The sequence below is a fragment of the Salvelinus namaycush genome, chromosome 29, assembly GCF_016432855.1.
Source record: "Salvelinus namaycush isolate Seneca chromosome 29, SaNama_1.0, whole genome shotgun sequence".
Classification (NCBI taxonomy): Eukaryota; Metazoa; Chordata; class Actinopteri; order Salmoniformes; family Salmonidae; genus Salvelinus; species Salvelinus namaycush.
Window position 1 is genome coordinate 35,552,179 of NC_052335.1, and position 19,708 is coordinate 35,571,886.

The 19,708-nt window shown below is 43.8% G+C and overlaps 1 protein-coding gene across 1 annotated transcript in view; it reads left to right on the forward strand.

The window, feature by feature from the left end:
* Positions 1-5,874: 5,874 nt before the first annotated feature.
* Positions 5,875-19,708, forward strand: part of LOC120024270 (signal-induced proliferation-associated 1-like protein 1) — a 32,310-nt gene continuing 18,476 nt past the window's right edge. The window contains exons 1-3 of the mRNA XM_038968466.1: positions 5,875-6,875; positions 7,023-7,208; positions 10,777-11,286. Coding sequence (XP_038824394.1) covers positions 6,081-6,875; positions 7,023-7,208; positions 10,777-11,286 — 1,491 coding nt within the window. The 5' untranslated portion in view covers positions 5,875-6,080. The remainder of the gene's footprint in view (positions 6,876-7,022; positions 7,209-10,776; positions 11,287-19,708) is intronic.

A 19,708-nucleotide genomic window follows, 5' to 3' on the forward strand; every position in this document is an offset into this window, starting at 1 on the left:
CTAATTTGTCCTATTTAGCTAGATTGCAGTTGCTAGCTAATTTGTCCTATTTAGCTAGATTGCAGTTGCTAGCTAATTTGTCCTATTTAGCTAGCTTGCAGTTGCTAGCCAATTTGTCCTGGGATATAAATGCTGGGTTGTTATTTTACCTGAAATGCACAAGGTCCTTTACTCCGACAATTAATTCACAGATAAAAGGGTAAACCGAGTTAGTTTCTAGTAATCTCTCCTTCAGACTTCTTCTTTTTTGGACTTTATATGGCGGTTCGCAACCAACTTTTAAGTGCATTACAACCACCGACTGGAGTGTGGACCTCAGTTCATCTTTTAATCACCCACGTGGGTATAAGCTCCTAAAAACCAATGAGGAGATGGGAGAGGTGGGACTTGCAGTGTGTCAAGCGTCACAAATGAAGGCAGTTAAATTCCATGTGACCGTTTAGTCACGGTAATTAGGCTTCTCCAAGCTCTTAGGCTGCTGCTGGTCATTAGTAGCCTACCAAATGTGCTAACTGCCTGGTACTCAACAATGCAATTGTATTCGAAAGTCTAATCAAACACTTAATGAGAACCCATGAGCTCATATTCCACAACATTTCTATAGGCTATGTAATTGCGGGAGAAAACCGAGTGATGGCCTCTAATAAAAAGAGGAGGATCCCATCAGCTTTCTATAGGCTAGACCAACTATATTTATTTCTCAACTTTCCTAATATTAAGCACATTGCTTATGTGAACCATTTCTGGAAACTAGGTGTTTGTCACGGGTCACTACTTCACAGGAGACATTTTATTTTTAGCAAAAAGCTTTAAATGGGGGCAGAAATGCCTTCTCGAACATGTGGACTTTCATGTGCCTTAACAAACTTGTATGCCATCTGTAAATACAATTGTTAAATTACGAGCCTAGTTAGTTGAGCCAAAGAAAAAGTCAGCAACCTTCCCGCTAGCCATGATTGGCTGAGATAGTGAGTGGGATGGACATGCTGAGAGATGAGTTTGGATTGGTCTGCCATATAGCCCGCGTCTGTCTATTTGAGCTGGTTGGTATGTCTAGGTAATCCTGTCTAACATGGCTTCTAAAACAACGTTGGAGGCGGCTTATGGTAGAGAAATGAACAATAAATTATCTGGCAACAGCTCTGGTGGACATTCCTGCAGTCAGGGTACCAATTGCACACTCCTTCAAAACTTGAGATTTCTGTGGCATAGTGTTGAGTGAAAACTGCACATTTTAGAGAGGCCTTTTATTGCCCCCAGCACAAGGTGCACCTGTGTAATGATCATGCTGTTTAATCAGCTTCTTGATATGCCACACCTGTCAGGTTTAATGGATTGTCTTAGCAAATGAGAAATGCTCACTAACAGGGATGTAAACAAATTTGTGAGATATAAGCTTTTTGTGAGTATGGAACATTTCTGGGATATTTTTTTTTTTATCTCATGAAACATGGGACCAACACTTTGTGTTGCATTTGTATTTTTGTTCAGTGTATACCAATACAGATGTGCAAAGCTCTTAGAGACTTGCCCAGAAAGACTCCCAGCTGTAATCGCTGCCAAAGGTCCTTCTACAAAGTATTGACTCAAGTGTGTATGTAAATTAAATATTTCTGTATTTATTTTTAAATACATTTGCAACGATTTCTAAAAACATGTTTTCATTTAGTCATTAAGGGGTATTGTGTGTAGATGGATGAGAATTATACTTTTTTTTAATCGATTTTGAATTCAGGCTGTAACACAACACAATATGGAATAAGTCAAGGGGTATGAATACTTTCTGAAGGCACTATTTTTTTTTTATTGTACTGATCAATCTCTTCTTTTATATTCTTTAAGAAAGTAATGACTTGTGAGGCAGAACCTGGCTGTGGAATCTGACTGTGGCTGTGGAATCTAATGGAAACCCAAACGGGAGGCAAGGGAGATTAAGTTTATTTGTTTTTGGTGGCGAGGGAGACTAAGTGAATTAATAACGTTTTTGGTGACAATCAGCTTTGAAATCAGCATATTTGGCATTATGGTTTGCGTAATATCACAAACAAAGTACTAGGGTAGTGATTTGATGTTGCTTCAGCTGTAAGCTAACAAAGAAAGTTAGCCTGCAATTAAAGTTGGAAGCTACCGGTATTGTCTTGCATTGTGTTCTAGCCTGTATGGACATTGTTTGGCGAACAGTAATGAACAGTTTCAACATTTCTACATGCTGTGACGCATTATTCAAGTGTGTTTACTTCTGTGCAGCGTGAGTGGGGAGCTAACAATGCAGCCCAGACAGCTCTAGTAATGAATGAGGAAGTGCAGCAGTCTTTCTGCTCTTTGTGCTATAAAGAGCTGTGCTAATAGACAGACTTGATCCTCTTAATCATGTGAGACACATTTGACAGAAGTACAGAACGTAACAAAAATTCTAGTACAAAATCAAAAGTACAGAGGTTTCGGTATACCGTGCAACACTAGAACAAACTGTTTAAAAAAAAAAAAAAAAAGATAATTTATAAAAAATAAAAAATGGAAATATCACGTCTACATAAGTATTCAAACCTTTTACTCAGTACTTTTTTGAAGCACCTTTAGCAGTGATTACAGCCTAGAGTCTTCTTGGGTATGAAGCTACAAGCTTGGTACACCTGTATTTGGGGAGTTTCTCCCATTCTTCTCTGCAGATCCTCTCAAGCTCTGTCAGGTTGGATGGGGAGCGTCGCTGCACAGCTATTTTCAGGTCTCTCCAGAGATGTTCGATCAGGTTCAAGTCCAGGCTCTGTCTGGGCCACTCAAGGACATTCAGAGACTTGTCACGAAGCCACTCCAGCGTTACTGTGTGCTTGGTCGTTGTCCTGTTGGAAGGTGAACCTTCACCCCAGTCTGATGTCCTGAGTACTCTGGAGCAGGTTTTCATCAAGGATCTCTCTGTACTTTGCTCCCTCCGTTCATCTTTCCCTCGATCCTGACTAGGGCTGGGCGATATACTGTATTTTATGACGTACTGATATTGATGCAGGGACCAGTTTGGGTTTTTACTTTACCTTCTATACCAGTATTTGAATGTTTGGTTTGTTAAATGTGATACGCCATGTGTAATGTCAATTTTTATAGTTTACTTCGCTTCTTGAGTAATGTTTCTCTGCTCTTTCTCTCGGTGCCACTTTCCACACAGACCTAGCCACGCCCCCTGTCACTCAAGGAGCGCATTTGATGTTCCTCAACCACGAGACACTTGCGTTCAGTCTGCCTGGTCAATGCAGCACATACAATGTTGATGACAACAAAGTTGTTTTTACTTTGCTTCTTAATATAAATCCACTAACGTTCTATAATGACACTATTAGTTTGTGTTTCTTACATCAGCAAACCGCTAGTTTGTCTTTTCTTAGCAAGTTGCCCTAAATCTTGTGAGACGCTAATTGTTAGCCGCTAGTGCTAATAGCTAGCTAGCTAATAAATGTACTGAGTAAGAGCTAATACAGCCTGATAATACCAGTGATGGTGTAGACCTAAATCAGCTAAGAGAGAACATGCAATGTAGCCAAAGCGTATAGGATCCCCTAGGAAACACTTATCAACACTTTAGTTCCTACCCTGTCACAATAACTCCTCCCTGGCATTTTAATTCGTTGTCATCTCAAACAACACTTTATTCAAAGTGCTCACTATTATATTCTAACTATATAATTAGAATAGTCATTCTATTTCCATGATTCCAACAGTTTTGCTTTTAATTCGCAAGTCAAATCGCAATTGCAATTTTTGGTTAAAAATAAGTCCTAGATTATTTACCCATATCGTGCAGCCCTACGTGGCAGTGTGGAAATTATCTCTACTGAGCAGTGGTGTAAAGTACTTAAGTAGTACTTGAAAGTATTTTTACTTAAGTCATTATTTACTTTTACTTTTACTTCACTACATTCTTTATGAAAATACGGTACTTTGTACTCCATACATTTTCCCTGACACCTAAAAGTTCTTGTTACATTTTGATTGCTTAGCAGGACAGGAAAATGGTCCATTTCTCATCCACTTATCAAGAGAACATCCCCGGTCATCTACTGCCTCTGATCTGGTGGACTCACTAAACACAAATGCTTTGTTTGTGAATTATATCTGAGTGTTGGAGTGTGACCCTAGCAATCCATAAATTAAAAAAACATGAAAATGATGTCATCGGGTTTGCTTAATGTAAGGAATTTGAAATTATTTCTACTTTTGATACTTAAGTATATTTAAAACCAAATACTTTTACTCAAGTAGTATTTTACTGGGTATCTTTACTTTTACTCAAGTATGACAATTGGGTACTTTTTCCACCACTGCAATTGAGTGCAGGAAATGCAGAAATTATAAAAGTGCTGAAATTTGTTTTGGTTGAATTGAACAGTATAAAACAATCAGAATGGAGAAAGACCCATTGAAATCACTTAGAATGTGTGTGTTGCCACCCCTAGGATCACTCACTACTCAAAGCATTATGTCCTGTTATATTCCTGTTATATTCCTATCAGCAGAGAGTCATGTAGTCCTCATTATGTCTTGTTATATTCCTGTTATATTCCTATCAGCAGAAAGACATGTAGTCCTCATTATGTCCTGTTATATTCCTATCAGCAGAGAGTCATGTAGTCCTCATTATATCCTGTTATATTCCTATCAGCAGAGTCATGTAGTCCTCATTATGTCCTGCCAGTAAAAACGTGTCTTGGGCCTCACACTACCCATATAGGGATACATACGTTTAACTTACAATCGACCCCGACACAGCCATGACACGATCGCAAAGAAGACATGCAGTACTGACAATCTAGAGCGAGTAAGCCAACCAGCCACCAAGACATTTTTGTTTTCCTTTAGCTCCCTGTCCTGTTGTAGCAAGTTAATCTTCATTTTTGTACTGAGTTAGCCTAGCTACTACTAGCTACCTTCTCTCCCCTCTGCCACCGAAATGGTGAGCTCTTTGAAGATCAATTGTTTCCACCTGTTCGTCCGTCATCTTGAGATTACGTTTCATTGAAAACCTTGACTTTTTCCTCCGTTGACTGTTTTAACCCTCCTTTATTCCCATTAAAACAATATTATTCTTCATACTTCTGCACTTTATATCAAGTAATTCTGCTTTCATTGTTTTATTATCATACCGTAGCATCTCTGTATTGTCTTTTTAGGGAGTCCACGGTACTTTTCAATATCTTATTTTCCGCTCGGATTTCTTCCATTTTGTTACTGTAGTCCATTCCTGTTTCTAATGCCTCAACCTCCCCCAGTAGTCCAGGCAATAGATCCAGTTTTTTAAAAACTGTTCTCTGATGTAAGCAGTGCTTTATATTCTGGCGACGTAGTTATAAAAATGTCCCCATCCAATTATTACATTTAGAATTTGACGGCAGCTTCCCTTCAGTTTCGCTCGAGGAGATGTCCTCTCTTGTTCGCTTCGATTTATCTGATTCTTTTTTCGAGCCTATCAAAATGCTGATCAATAAATAATTCAAGGTTCTCTATATTATCCAGAATGTTTTGTTTCGCAGTTATCAGCTAATCCTTCATTTTATGATTGATTAATGGGAAAAGCTGTGCCTACCACGCTGCCAACTGCCGCGTCATCAGCCAGTTCGTGAAGAGTGAGAGTCTGAGCTATGTGTTTCTTCTGCTTGATTAAAAACAGCTTCAGTTGTTATAGCCATGTCAAAGGCCTCTCTGACATGGACGCCTAACCCAACATCTAACCCTCTTCCTCTCTTTCTTCCTCTTTCTCCTCCTCTCTCCTCTTCCTCTCTCCTCTTTCTCTCCTCTTCCTCTTTTCTTCTCTTCCTCTCTCCTCTTCTTCTCTTCTTCCTCTCTCTCCCCCTCTCTCCTCTTCCTCTCTCTCCTGCAGAGTTCACCAGAGACCGAAGCAGCATACAGACCTGAGGAGGAGCAACACTAGCAACAACCTTCTGTCTGCCCTCCCTTTCTCTCTCCCTCCTCCAGTCCTCCCAGCCACCCATGCTCTGTGAGGCTCTCTATCCTCTCCTCTCCCTGGGCATAATGCTCCATCTCTACTGCTGAGCTCTCCCTTACCCCACCTTACCCCCTAACCTTACCCCACCATGACCAGTCTGAAGCGGTCTCAGACGGAGCGTTCGGTGGGCGGCTCGGTACCTGCCTCTGATGAATTCTACACCCGTCGCCTGCGCCTCCCCAATGGTGGCGCCCCCCCACCTCGCTCCGAGAGCACCCACCTCACCTCCTCTTCCTCATCCGGCTCCTCTTCCTCCTCCACCCCGGGGGTTCCCAAGATGGGGGTCAGGGCCCGTGTGGCGGACTGGCCCCCCAAACGGGATGGAACAGGCGGGGTGTGGCACATCACCGTAGATACGGACTCCCCGAGTTCCACCATGTCATCAGGTGGCGGAGAATGTGGGTCAGGCGGGTCGGCCGGGGAACGCGGGTCGGCCGGGGAACGCGGGTCGGCCGGGGAACGCGGGTCGGCCGGGGAACGCGGGTCGGCCGGGAGCGGAGAAAGAGAACGGAGCTCGGGTTCAGGCTCGGCGACCACGGCCCATAGCAGCATGTCAGCTAAACTGGGCCACCTGATCAGCCCTCAGGACTCGTCGATGCTCCGGAACATCCACAACACCCTGAAGAGCAAGATGCACCACAGCAGACATCACAGCAAAGACAACCGCTACCTGTCGCCAGACGGCTACCAGGGCTCGCCGCGTAAAGGCATGAGGCGTATCCGCCAGCGATCCAACAGTGACATCACTATCTCTGAGTTAGAGGGTGACGGGGGCGAGGGCTGGTCCTTCTCTGGCTGGACGCCCATGCATCGAGAGTACGGCAGCACCTCTTCCATAGACAAACATGCAGGCTCAGGGGAGAGCTTCTTCGATATGCTCAAGGTATTTTATTGATTGATGTAAAACAATTAGTATAGTTAAAAAAGAACACAAAACAATTTACGAAGAATTCCAGAGGATGATGCATAAGTGTTGAATACACTTATTGTATGTATTTTAAATGTGTCAAATAAACTTCATTCATTCAAGGGCTATACGTCCCAGGAGGCTCCTGATCAACGCAGCCCGGCGCCGGACAGACTTGGTGAGCTGCTGACGGTGGCCCCGCACAAACAGGCTGCCCTGGATCTACCTGATGGACCCCTGGGTCCTACCAGAGGTAGCCCCGCCAGTCGCCTGAAGGAAAGAGAGAAACACCTGAAGAGGAGGTCCAAGGTAGAGCACATGAACTGTACTTTTTACTACCTCATTAATAATAATAATGATGATTTATTAAACTTCTATAGCCCTGTTGTGCTTCAAAAGCAAAAAACAACCAATACATCATCATGAGTAGCCTAGCTATAGTTGGCTATGTCAACCAATACATAATGATTAGCCTAGCTATAGTTGGCTATGTCAACCAATACATAATGAGTAGCCTAGCTATAGTTGGCTATGTCAACCAATACATCATGAGTAGCCTAGCTATAGTTAGCTACGTCAACCAATACATCATCATGAGTAGCCTAGCTATAGCTGGCTAGGTCAACCAATACATCATCATGAGTAGCCTAGCTATAGTTAGCTACGTCAACCAATACATCATCATGAGTAGCCTAGCTATAGCTGGCTAGGTCAACCAATACATCATCATGAGTAGCCTAGCTATAGTTAGCTAGGTCAACCAATACATTATCATGAGTAGCCTAGCTATAGTTAGCTAGGTCAACCAATACATTATCATGAGTAGCCTAGCTATAGTTAGCTAGGTCAACCAATACATTATCATGAGTAGCCTAGCTATAGCTAGCTAGGTTAACTAATACATCATCATGAGTAGCCTAGCTATAGCTAGCTAGGTCAACCAATACATCATCATGAGTAGCCTAGCAATAGCTAGCTAGGTCAACCGATACAGCATCATCATGAGTAGCCTAGCTATAGCTAGGTCAACCAATAAATCATCATGAGTAGCCTAGCTATAGCTAGCTAGGTCAACCAATACATCATCATGTGAGTAGCCTAGCTATAGCTAGCTAGGTCAACCAATACATCATCGTGAGTAGCCTAGCTATAGCTAGCTGGATCAACCAATACATCATCACGAGTAGCCTAGCTATAGCTAGCTAGGTCAACCAATACATCATCATGAGTAGCCTAGCTATAGCTAGCTAGGTCAACCAATACATCATCATGAGTAGCCTAGCTATAGCTAGCTAGGTCAACCAATACATCATCATCATGAGTAGCCTAGCAATAGCTAGCTAGGTCAACCAACACATCATGAGTAGCCTAGCAATAGCTAGCTATGTCAACCAACACATCATGAGTAGCCTAGCAATAGCTAGCTATGTCAACCAACACATTATGAGTAGCCTAGCTTATAGCTAGCTAGGTCAACCAATACATCATCATGAGTAGCCTAGCTATAGCTAGCTAGGTCAACCAATACATTATCATGAGTAGCCTAGCTAATAGCTAGCTAGGTCAACCAATACATATTCATGAGTAGCCTAGCAATAGCTAGCTAGGTCAACCAATACATCATGAGTAGCCTAGCTATAGTTAGCTAGGTCAACCAATACATCATGAGTAGCCTAGCTATAGCTAGCTAGGTCAACCAATACATTATCATGAGTAGCCTAGCTATAGCTAGCTAGGTCAACCAATAGTGGCCAAGTCTTTGAATGCATGAATCCTTCAAAGATGGAGAGGAACAACAGCTTGATCTTGGAACCAGCCTGAGTTGCGTAACTACTGGACTTCTGCTTCACAATGTATGGCACTGACTTGTGTGATGCCTCATCAGCTCTGGTCGCCAGAAAGCTCACCACTCACAGTTCAGAGTAGTAATCAGTCGTGCTCATTACGAACCCTCTGCCTCAACACTGCATTCCTCTACTGCATCTCCCATTCCTCTCAAACTTCAGGTGACTCCTCAAACGGTGTTCTCAGAAGATCAGGAACCAGCAACCATATTAAACAAAAAGATAGGTTTGTGTCCAGATGCATTATTTAAACAAAAACATTAGCCAGCTATTGAATGATTTGTATTTATCTTGTCTGTTATTCTGACCCACCACCTCGATTCGGTTCTATGTAGCAACATTTGAAATTGTGTTTTTTACATTGGATAAAAGTAGAGACTCAGAACTAGAAAATTGTATATCATACACTGCAGTTGAGGAACAATGGGAAAGTAATTCAGCTTTGTAAATTGATACATTTGTAATCCCACATTTAAGAAAATGGCCCTTGAGTTTTTTGGTACACCTACTGGAGAGATATTTTTGTCTACACCTATTCAACATCATTCACACCCTCTTAAACTTTTGCCCCACCTATCTCTTTAAAGATTCACATGAGGCCATGTGATAAACAGAGTGAGTAAGGTGGTGTAGTAAACAACCAAAGATTAAGACTAAAAGTGGTGAAAGCAGTAGTAAAAATACACTATCTAGTCCTTGGCCTATATCCTAATCTGACTTTGGTGCAGATCATGTTCTTCACGTTACATAAAACAAAATCAAGAGTTTATATGTCACATACACATGATACAGAAGGTGTAAACGGTACAGTGAAATTGTTACTTGCATAGTGTTTGACGTAGCTAGCTAGCTAAACAAGGAACCATAATCCCAACTCATACTACCATGCACCCTGCATGAATCTGCAGGTAGCTACAGCTAACCAACTAGGTTCAATGTTAGCTAGGTAGCTAACCGTATCCTTAAACTTGAAATGAAAATGACTTTCTGACTAAATTAGAACCGTATAATATCTGAAAATGTAGCTAGACTCTTATCCGTTTACATGGATGAATGCTTTACCCTCTCGGTCGTGGATGCCATGGTTGCCCCTAGTTTAAAGATGTAATCCAGAGACAGGTGTTTATAAAACAACCTTCTGTGTTGTGTTTTTGACTCTCCACATTTGGCAATCATCTCTCTGCTTCCACCAGGCATTCCACTGATTTCAAATCTCAGTCAACTTATTCTGTGACAACAACACTGTTGATCACATTTCTTCCCCATCACTGTCATCAGAAGTCTACAATGTCTGGTTCAATGAAAATATTTTTGCCTAAATCAGGAATTTCCTCACTGTCTGATTCCTTTTCATCGTCCTCCAGAAAGTAGTCCATCACAACTTTTTCCCACTGATCTTTGTCTATAGTGCCTGTTAACTTCAGGGCGGCAATGTTGAGAGCAGTAGCAACACTTTTTCACTTCTTCATGATATCTTAAAAAATAAAAGCCGCGGTAGCAAGGATGATCTACACAGACTGAGCAGCTCATGTTATAGACAGAAGCCTGCTACATGGCAGACCAATCAGAACTCATCTCTCAACATTTCCAGCCCATCCATTATCTTAACCAATCAGCGCTAGCGAGAAAGGTTCCTGTATTTTTCCGTGGCTAAACCAACTAGACTCGTAATTTTTAACAATTTTATTCGTATTTAAAGATGGCATGCACGTTTGTTATTAATGCACTTGAAAGTTCCCATTCCAGAAGACATTTCTGACAAAAAAACAAAACACATTTTGATAAAAAGTAAATTAAAATGTTTTAACGCTTCTCCTGCTAGACTGCCTAGCTTCTTGAAATGGGTCACAATTGTCATGTCTATGCTTAATACGTTTTTTAAAATGTATTATGAGTCTACATTACACCAATATTACATTTCATCAATAATAGTTTTTATCCATACATTGTTTAATGTTTTTAATATATGCACAGTGATTTTAAACAACATTTCCCTATGGGGATAATAAAGTCATGATCTTATCTGATTCCAGTCGGAGACTGGAGGGGAGTCCATCTTCAGGAAGCTCCGCAGCGTCAAGGCCGAGGGTGACTCGTCCCGGGCTGGGTCTGACGTGGAGGATGGGGGGCGGGAGGATGTCATCGGCCCCCTTCCAAAACCCTGGTCTTGTCAGAAAGGCTTTGCCCACTTTGACGTGCAGAGTATCCTCTTCGACCTCAACGAGGCTATCCAGGGTCGACAGTCCGGCGGGAAACGCAAGAACACCACCACGGGCGCCTCCGCTGCGGCCGCCGCCTCGGCCTCCGCCACTTCCTCGCTCTCGTCTAATCAGAGTGGGGTATGCGGCGGGGGCGGGTCTCCGTGCGGGTCCCAGGAAGAGCTGAGTGGGAAGGAGGGGGGCACGGGACAGGGTGGGACTCACACCACTAACCCTGCCCTAGACCCTGGTGATGAGAAGAGCAACGATCTGGTGCTGAACTGCCCTTGTTTCAGGAATGAACTGGGAGGAGAGGGAGAGAGGAACATTGGCCTCTCTAAACGGGTAGGAGGACACGTTATACATACACACACACACACACACACACTAAACACACAAATACATACAACAAGACACACACACTACACACCTAGTGTTGTCATACCACCAGTTTTTCCTTGACAAACGCACAGATAGCCGACTAAACGATATGGTCCTTCAAAAAAACGTACTTTATGTCAAATATGTTGTGCTGTTGCATGCAAAGTAAACAATTGTGTCTGGGTGGCGACGGGGTGACGACGGGGTGGTGTCTGGGTGGTAACTGGGTGATAACATAAGGTTGATGTGTCCGACATTTATGACGGTTTTCCTCAAGACATGAAGGCCCCTTCATATTTTCTTTCCTTTCCTTCCTTACTGCCTGGAGTCGCCATACTAACATCATTACAACCCTACTACACACACATACATGCATAATATATACACTATACACTGTGGCCAGTTTATTAGGTACACCACCCCATTCACAAAAATGGTTCGCTCCTACAGACAGTGAGTCATGTGGCTGTGGCTTGCTATATAAAGCAGGCAGACAGGCATCGAGACATTCAGTTACTGTTCCATTGAGTGTTAGAAAAACGAGTGACCTAAGTGACTTTGAGAATGCTATGATTGTCGGCGGCAGGTATGCCAGTTCCAGTATCTCAGAAACGTCCGGTCTCCCGGGCTTTTCACGCCCAGCAATGTCTTGGGTTTACAGAGAAATGGTGCAACAAACCAAAAACATCCAGTCAGCGGCAGGCCTGTGGGTGTAAACAGTTTGTTGATGAGAGAGGTCGAAGGAGAATGGCAAGAATCGTGCGAGCTAACAGGTGGGAAACAAGCAGACAAATAACGGCGCAGGACAGCAGTGGTGTGCAGAATGGCAGCTTAGAACGTACAACTCGTCGGTCCTCGTCACAGATGGGCTAATTGCAGCAGACGACCACACCTGGGTTCCACTCCTATCAGCTAAAAACAAGATGAAGCGGCTCCATTGGGCACGTGATCATCAACACTGGACAATTGAGGACTGGAAAAACATTGCCTTGTCCGACGAATCCCAGTTCCTGTTGCATCATGCTGATGACAGAGTGAGTCCATGGCCCCATCCTGCCTGGGGTCAACAGTACAGGCTGCTTGCAGCGGTGTAATGGTGTGGGGAATATTTTCCTGGAAAACCTTAGGTCAATTTATATCATTTGAGCAAAGTTTCCACGGCCCAAAGAATTCAGGCTGTTCTGGAGGGAAAAGAGAGGTCCAACCCAGTACTAGATGTGTTTACCTAATAAACTGGCCAATGAATGTATACACTCACTCACACACATGCAGACTGACTCGCGCTCTACCCTTACACATTTCCATTACCTATTTTGAATATTGATATGTTCAATATTGATATTGAACTAAGACACTACTTTATCAGACAGTTCATCTTTCAAACATGTCATAAAAACACACCTTTCCCCCTCAATACCTCCATACTAATGTTACTCCATCCCCCTCAATACCTCCATACTAACGTTACTCCATCCTCCTCAATACCTCCATACTAACGTTACTCCATCCCCCTCAATACCTCCATACTAATGTTACTCCATCCCCCTCAATACCTCCATACTAATGTTACGTTACTCCATCCCCCTCAATACCTCCATACTAATGTTACTCCATCCCCCTCAATACCTCCATACTAACGTTACTCCATCCCCCTCAATACCTCCATACTAATGTTACTCCTTCCCCCTCAATACCTCCATACTAACGTTACTCCATCCCCCTCAATACCTCCATACTAATGTTACTCCATCCCCCTCAATACCTCCATACTAATGTTACTCCATCCCCCTCAATACCTCCATACTAACGTTACTCCATCCCCCTCAATACCTCCATACTAACGTTACTCCATCCCCCTCAATACCTCCATACTAATGTTACTCCATCCCCCTCAATACCTCCATACTAATGTTACTCCATCCCCCTTAATACCTCCATACTAATGTTACGTTACTCCATCCCCCTCAATACCTCCATACTAATGTTACTCCATCCCCCTCAATACCTCCATACTAATGTTACTCCATCCCCCTCAATACCTTCATAATAATGTTACTCCATCCCCCTCAATACCTCCATACTAACGTTACTCCATCCCCCTCAATACCTCCATACTAACGTTACGTTACTCCATCCCCCTCAATACCTCCATACTAATGTTACTCCATCCCCCTCAATACCTCCATACTAATGTTACTCCATCCCCCTCAATACCTCCATACTAATGTTACTCCATCCCCCTCAATACCTCCATACTAATGTTACTCCATCCCCCTCAATACCTCCATACTAACGTTACTCCATCCCCCTCAATACCTCCATACTAATGGTACTCCATCCCCTCAATACCTCCGTACTAATGTTACTCCACCCCCCTCAATACCTCCGTACTAATGTTACTCCACCCCCCTCAATACCTCCGTACTAATGTTACTCCACCCCCCTCAATACCTCCGTACTAATGTTACTCCATCCCCCTCAATACCTCCGTACTAATGTTACTCCATCCCCCTCAATACCTCCGTACTAATGTTACTCCATCCCCCTCAATACCTCCATACTAACGTTACGTTACTCCACCCCCTCAATACCTCCATACTAATGTTACTCCATCCCCCTCAATACCTCCGTACTAATGTTACTCCACCCCCCTCAATACCTCCATACTAATGTTACTCCATCCCCCTCAATACCTCCATACTAATGTTACTCCATCCCCCTCAATACCTCCATACTAACGTTACTCCATCCCCCTCAATACCTCCATACTAACGTTACTCCATCCCCCTCAATACCTCCATACTAATGTTACTCCATCCCCCTCAATACCTCCATACTAATGTTACTCCATCCCCCTCAATACCTCCATACTAACGTTACGTTACTCCACCCCCTCAATACCTCCATACTAATGTTACTCCATCCCCCTCAATATCTCCATACTAATGTTACGTTACTCCACCCCCTCAATACCTCCATACTAATGTTACTAATGTTACAATTGGCTCATTCATCCCCCTCCTCTCCCCTGTAACTATTCCCCAGGTCGTTGCTGCAAATGAGAACGTGTTCTCAGTCAACTTACCTGGTAAAATAACGGATAAATAAAAAAATAAAAAAATAAAAAACTCCATCCCCCTCAATACATCCATACTAATGTTACTCCTTTTCCCCCTCAATACCTCCGTACTAATGTTACTCCATCCCCCTCAATACCTCCATACTAACGTTACGTTACTCCACCCCCTCAATACCTCCATACTAATGTTACTCCATCCCCCTCAATACATCCATACTAATGTTACTCCATCCCCCTCAATACCTCCATACTAACGTTACTCCATCCCCCTCAATACCTCCGTACTAATGGTACTCCATCCCCTCAATACCTCCGTACTAATGTTACTCCACCCCCCTCAATACCTCCGTACTAATGTTACTCCATCCCCCTCAATACCTCCGTACTAACGTTACTCCATCCCCCTCAATACCTCCGTACTAACGTTACTCCATCCTCCTCAATACATCCGTACTAACGTTACTCCATCCCCCTTAATACCTCCGTACTAATGTTACGTTACTCCATCCCCCTCAATACATCCATACTAACGTTACTCCATCCCCCTCAATACCTCCATACTAACGTTACTCCATCCCCCTCAATACCTCCATACTAATGTTACTCCATCCCCCTCAATACCTCCATACTAACGTTACTCCACCCCTCTCAATACCTCCATACTAACGTTACGTTACTCCATCCCCCTCAATACCTCCATACTAATGTTACTCCATCCCCCTCAATACCTCCATACTAATGTTACTCCATCCCCCTCAATACCTCCATACTAATGTTACTCCATCCCCCTCAATACCTCCATACTAATGTTACTCCATCCCCCTCAATACCTCCATACTAACGTTACTCCATCCCCCTCAATACCTCCATACTAATGTTACTCCATCCCCCTCAATACCTCCATACTAACGTTACTCCATCCCCCTCAATACCTCCATACTAATGTTACTCCATCCCCCTCAATACCTCCATACTAATGTTACTCCATCCCCCTCAATACCTCCATACTAACGTTACTCCATCCCCCTCAATACCTCCATACTAACGTTACTCCATCCCCCTCAATACCTCCATACTAATGTTACTCCATCCCCCTTAATACCTCCATACTAATGTTACTCCATCCCCCTTAATACCTCCATACTAATGTTACTCCATCCCCCTTAATACCTCCATACTAATGTTACTCCATCCCCCTCAATACCTCCATACTAATGTTACTCCATCCCCCTCAATACCTCCATACTAACGTTACTCCATCCCCCTCAATACCTCCATACTAATGTTACTCCATCCCCCTCAATACCTCCATACTAACGTTACGTTACTCCATCCCCCTCAATACCTCCATACTAACGTTACTCCATCCCCCTCAATACCTCCATACTAACGTTACTCCATCCCCCTCAATACCTCCATACTAATGGTACTCCATCCCCTCAATACCTCCGTACTAATGTTACTCCACCCCCCTCAATACCTCCGTACTAATGTTACTCCATCCCCCTCAATACCTCCGTACTAATGTTACTCCATCCCCCTCAATACCTCCGTACTAATGTTACTCCATCCCCCTCAATACCTCCGTACTAATGTTACTCCATCCCCCTCAATACCTCCGTACTAATGTTACTCCATCCCCCTCAATACCTCCGTACTAATGTTACTCCATCCCCCTCAATACCTCCGTACTAATGTTACTCCATCCCCCTCAATACCTCCATACTAACGTTACTCCATCCCCCTCAATACCTCCATACTAATGTTACTCCATCCCCCTCAATACCTCCATACTAATGTTACTCCATCCCCCTCAATACCTCCATACTAATGTTACTCCATCCCCCTCAATACCTCCATACTAATGTTACTCCATCCCCCTCAATACCTCCATACTAACGTTACGTTACTCCATCCCCCTCAATACCTCCATACTAACGTTACTCCATCCCCCTCAATACCTCCATACTAACGTTACTCCATCCCCCTCAATACCTCCATACTAATGGTACTCCATCCCCTCAATACCTCCGTACTAATGTTACTCCACCCCCCTCAATACCTCCGTACTAATGTTACTCCATCCCCCTCAATACCTCCGTACTAATGTTACTCCATCCCCCTCAATACCTCCGTACTAATGTTACTCCATCCCCCTCAATACCTCCGTACTAATGTTACTCCATCCCCCTCAATACCTCCGTACTAATGTTACTCCATCCCCCTCAATACCTCCATACTAACGTTACGTTACTCCACCCCCCCCAATACCTCCATACTAACGTTACTCCATCCCCCTCAATACCTCCATACTAACGTTACTCCATCCCCCTCAATACCTCCATACTAACGTTACTCCATCCCCCTCAATACCTCCATACTAATGTTACTCCATCCCCCTCAATACCTCCATACTAATGTTACTCCATCCCCCTCAATACCTCCATACTAATGTTACTCCATCCCCCTCAATACCTCCATACTAATGTTACTCCATCCCCCTCAATACCTCCATACTAATGTTACTCCATCCCCCTCAATACCTCCATACTAACGTTACTCCATCCCCCTCAATACCTCCATACTAACGTTACTCCATCCTCCTCAATACATCCGTACTAATGTTACGTTACTCCATCCCCCTCAATACATCCGTACTAACGTTACTCCATCCCCCTCAATACCTCCATACTAACGTTACTCCATCCCCCTCAATACCTCCATACTAATGTTACTCCATCCCCCTCAATACCTCCATACTAACGTTACTCCACCCCCTCAATACCTCCATACTAACGTTACGTTACTCCATCCCCCTCAATACCTCCATACTAATGTTACTCCATCCCCCTCAATACCTCCATACTAATGTTACTCCATCCCCCTCAATACCTCCATACTAATGTTACTCCATCCCCCTCAATACCTCCATACTAATGTTACTCCATCCCCCTCAATACCTCCATACTAACGTTACTCCATCCCCCTCAATACCTCCATACTAACGTTACTCCATCCCCCTCAATACCTCCATACTAACGTTACTCCATCCCCCTCAATACCTCCATACTAACGTTACTCCATCCCCCTCAATACCTCCATACTAACGTTACTCCATCCCCCTCAATACCTCCATACTAACGTTACTCCATCCCCCTCAATACCTCCATACTAACGTTACTCCATCCCCCTCAATACCTCCATACTAACGTTACTCCATCCCCCTCAATACCTCCATACTAACGTTACTCCACCCCCCTCAATACCTCCATACTAACGTTACTCCATCCCCCTCAATACCTCCATACTAACGTTACTCCATCCCCCTCAATACCTCCATACTAACGTTACTCCATCCCCCTCAATACCTCCATACTAACGTTACTCCATCCCCCTCAATACCTCCATACTAATGTTACTCCATCCCCCTCAATACATCCATACTAACGTTACTCCATCCCCCTCAATACCTCCATACTAACGTTACTCCATCCCCCTCAATACCTCCATACTAACGTTACTCCATCCCCCTCAATACCTCCATACTAATGTTACTCCATCCCCCTCAATACCTCCATACTAATGTTACTCCATCCCCCTCAATACCTCCATACTAATGTTACTCCATCCCCCTCAATACCTCCATACTAATGTTACTCCATCCCCCTCAATACCTCCATACTAACGTTACTCCATCCCCCTCAATACCTCCATACTAACGTTACTCCATCCTCCTCAATACATCCGTACTAATGTTACGTTACTCCATCCCCCTCAATACATCCGTACTAACGTTACTCCATCCCCCTCAATACCTCCATACTAACGTTACTCCATCCCCCTCAATACCTCCATACTAATGTTACTCCATCCCCCTCAATACCTCCATACTAACGTTACTCCACCCCCTCAATACCTCCATACTAACGTTACGTTACTCCATCCCCCTCAATACCTCCATACTAATGTTACTCCATCCCCCTCAATACCTCCATACTAATGTTACTCCATCCCCCTCAATACCTCCATACTAATGTTACTCCATCCCCCTCAATACCTCCATACTAATGTTACTCCATCCCCCTCAATACCTCCATACTAACGTTACTCCATCCCCCTCAATACCTCCATACTAACGTTACTCCATCCCCCTCAATACCTCCATACTAACGTTACTCCATCCCCCTCAATACCTCCATACTAACGTTACTCCATCCCCCTCAATACCTCCATACTAACGTTACTCCATCCCCCTCAATACCTCCATACTAACGTTACTCCATCCCCCTCAATACCTCCATACTAACGTTACTCCATCCCCCTCAATACCTCCATACTAACGTTACTCCATCCCCCTCAATACCTCCATACTAACGTTACTCCACCCCCCTCAATACCTCCATACTAACGTTACTCCATCCCCCTCAATACCTCCATACTAACGTTACTCCATCCCCCTCAATACCTCCATACTAACGTTACTCCATCCCCCTCAATACCTCCATACTAACGTTACTCCATCCCCCTCAATACCTCCATACTAATGTTACTCCATCCCCCTCAATACATCCATACTAACGTTACTCCATCCCCCTCAATACCTCCATACTAACGTTACTCCATCCCCCTCAATACCTCCATACTAACGTTACTCCATCCCCCTCAATACCTCCATACTAATGTTACTCCATCCCCCTCAATACCTCCATACTAATGTTACTCCATCCCCCTCAATACCTCCGTACTAACGTTACTCCATCCCCCTCAATACCTCCGTACTAACGTTACTCCATCCCCCTCAATACCTCCGTACTAACGTTACTCCATCCCCCTCAATACCTCCGTACTAACGTTACTCCATCCCCCTCAATACCTCCGTACTAACGTTACTCCATCCCCCTCAATACCTCCGTACTAACGTTACTCCATCCCCCTCAATACCTCCGTACTAACGTTACTCCATCCTCCTCAATACATCCGTACTAACGTTACTCCATCCCCCTCAATACATCCGTACTAACGTTACTCCATCCCCCTCAATACATCCATACTAACGTTACTCCATCCCCCTCAATACCTCCATACTAATGTTACTCCATCCCCCTCAATACATCCATACTAACGTTACTCCATCCCCCTCAATACCTCCGTACTAACGTTACTCCATCCCCCTCAATACCTCCGTACTAACGGTACTCCATCCCCCTTAATACCTCCGTACTAATGTTACGTTACTCCATCCCCCTCAAGACCTCCGTACTAATGTTACTCCGTCCCCCTCAATACCTCCGTACTAATGTTACTCCG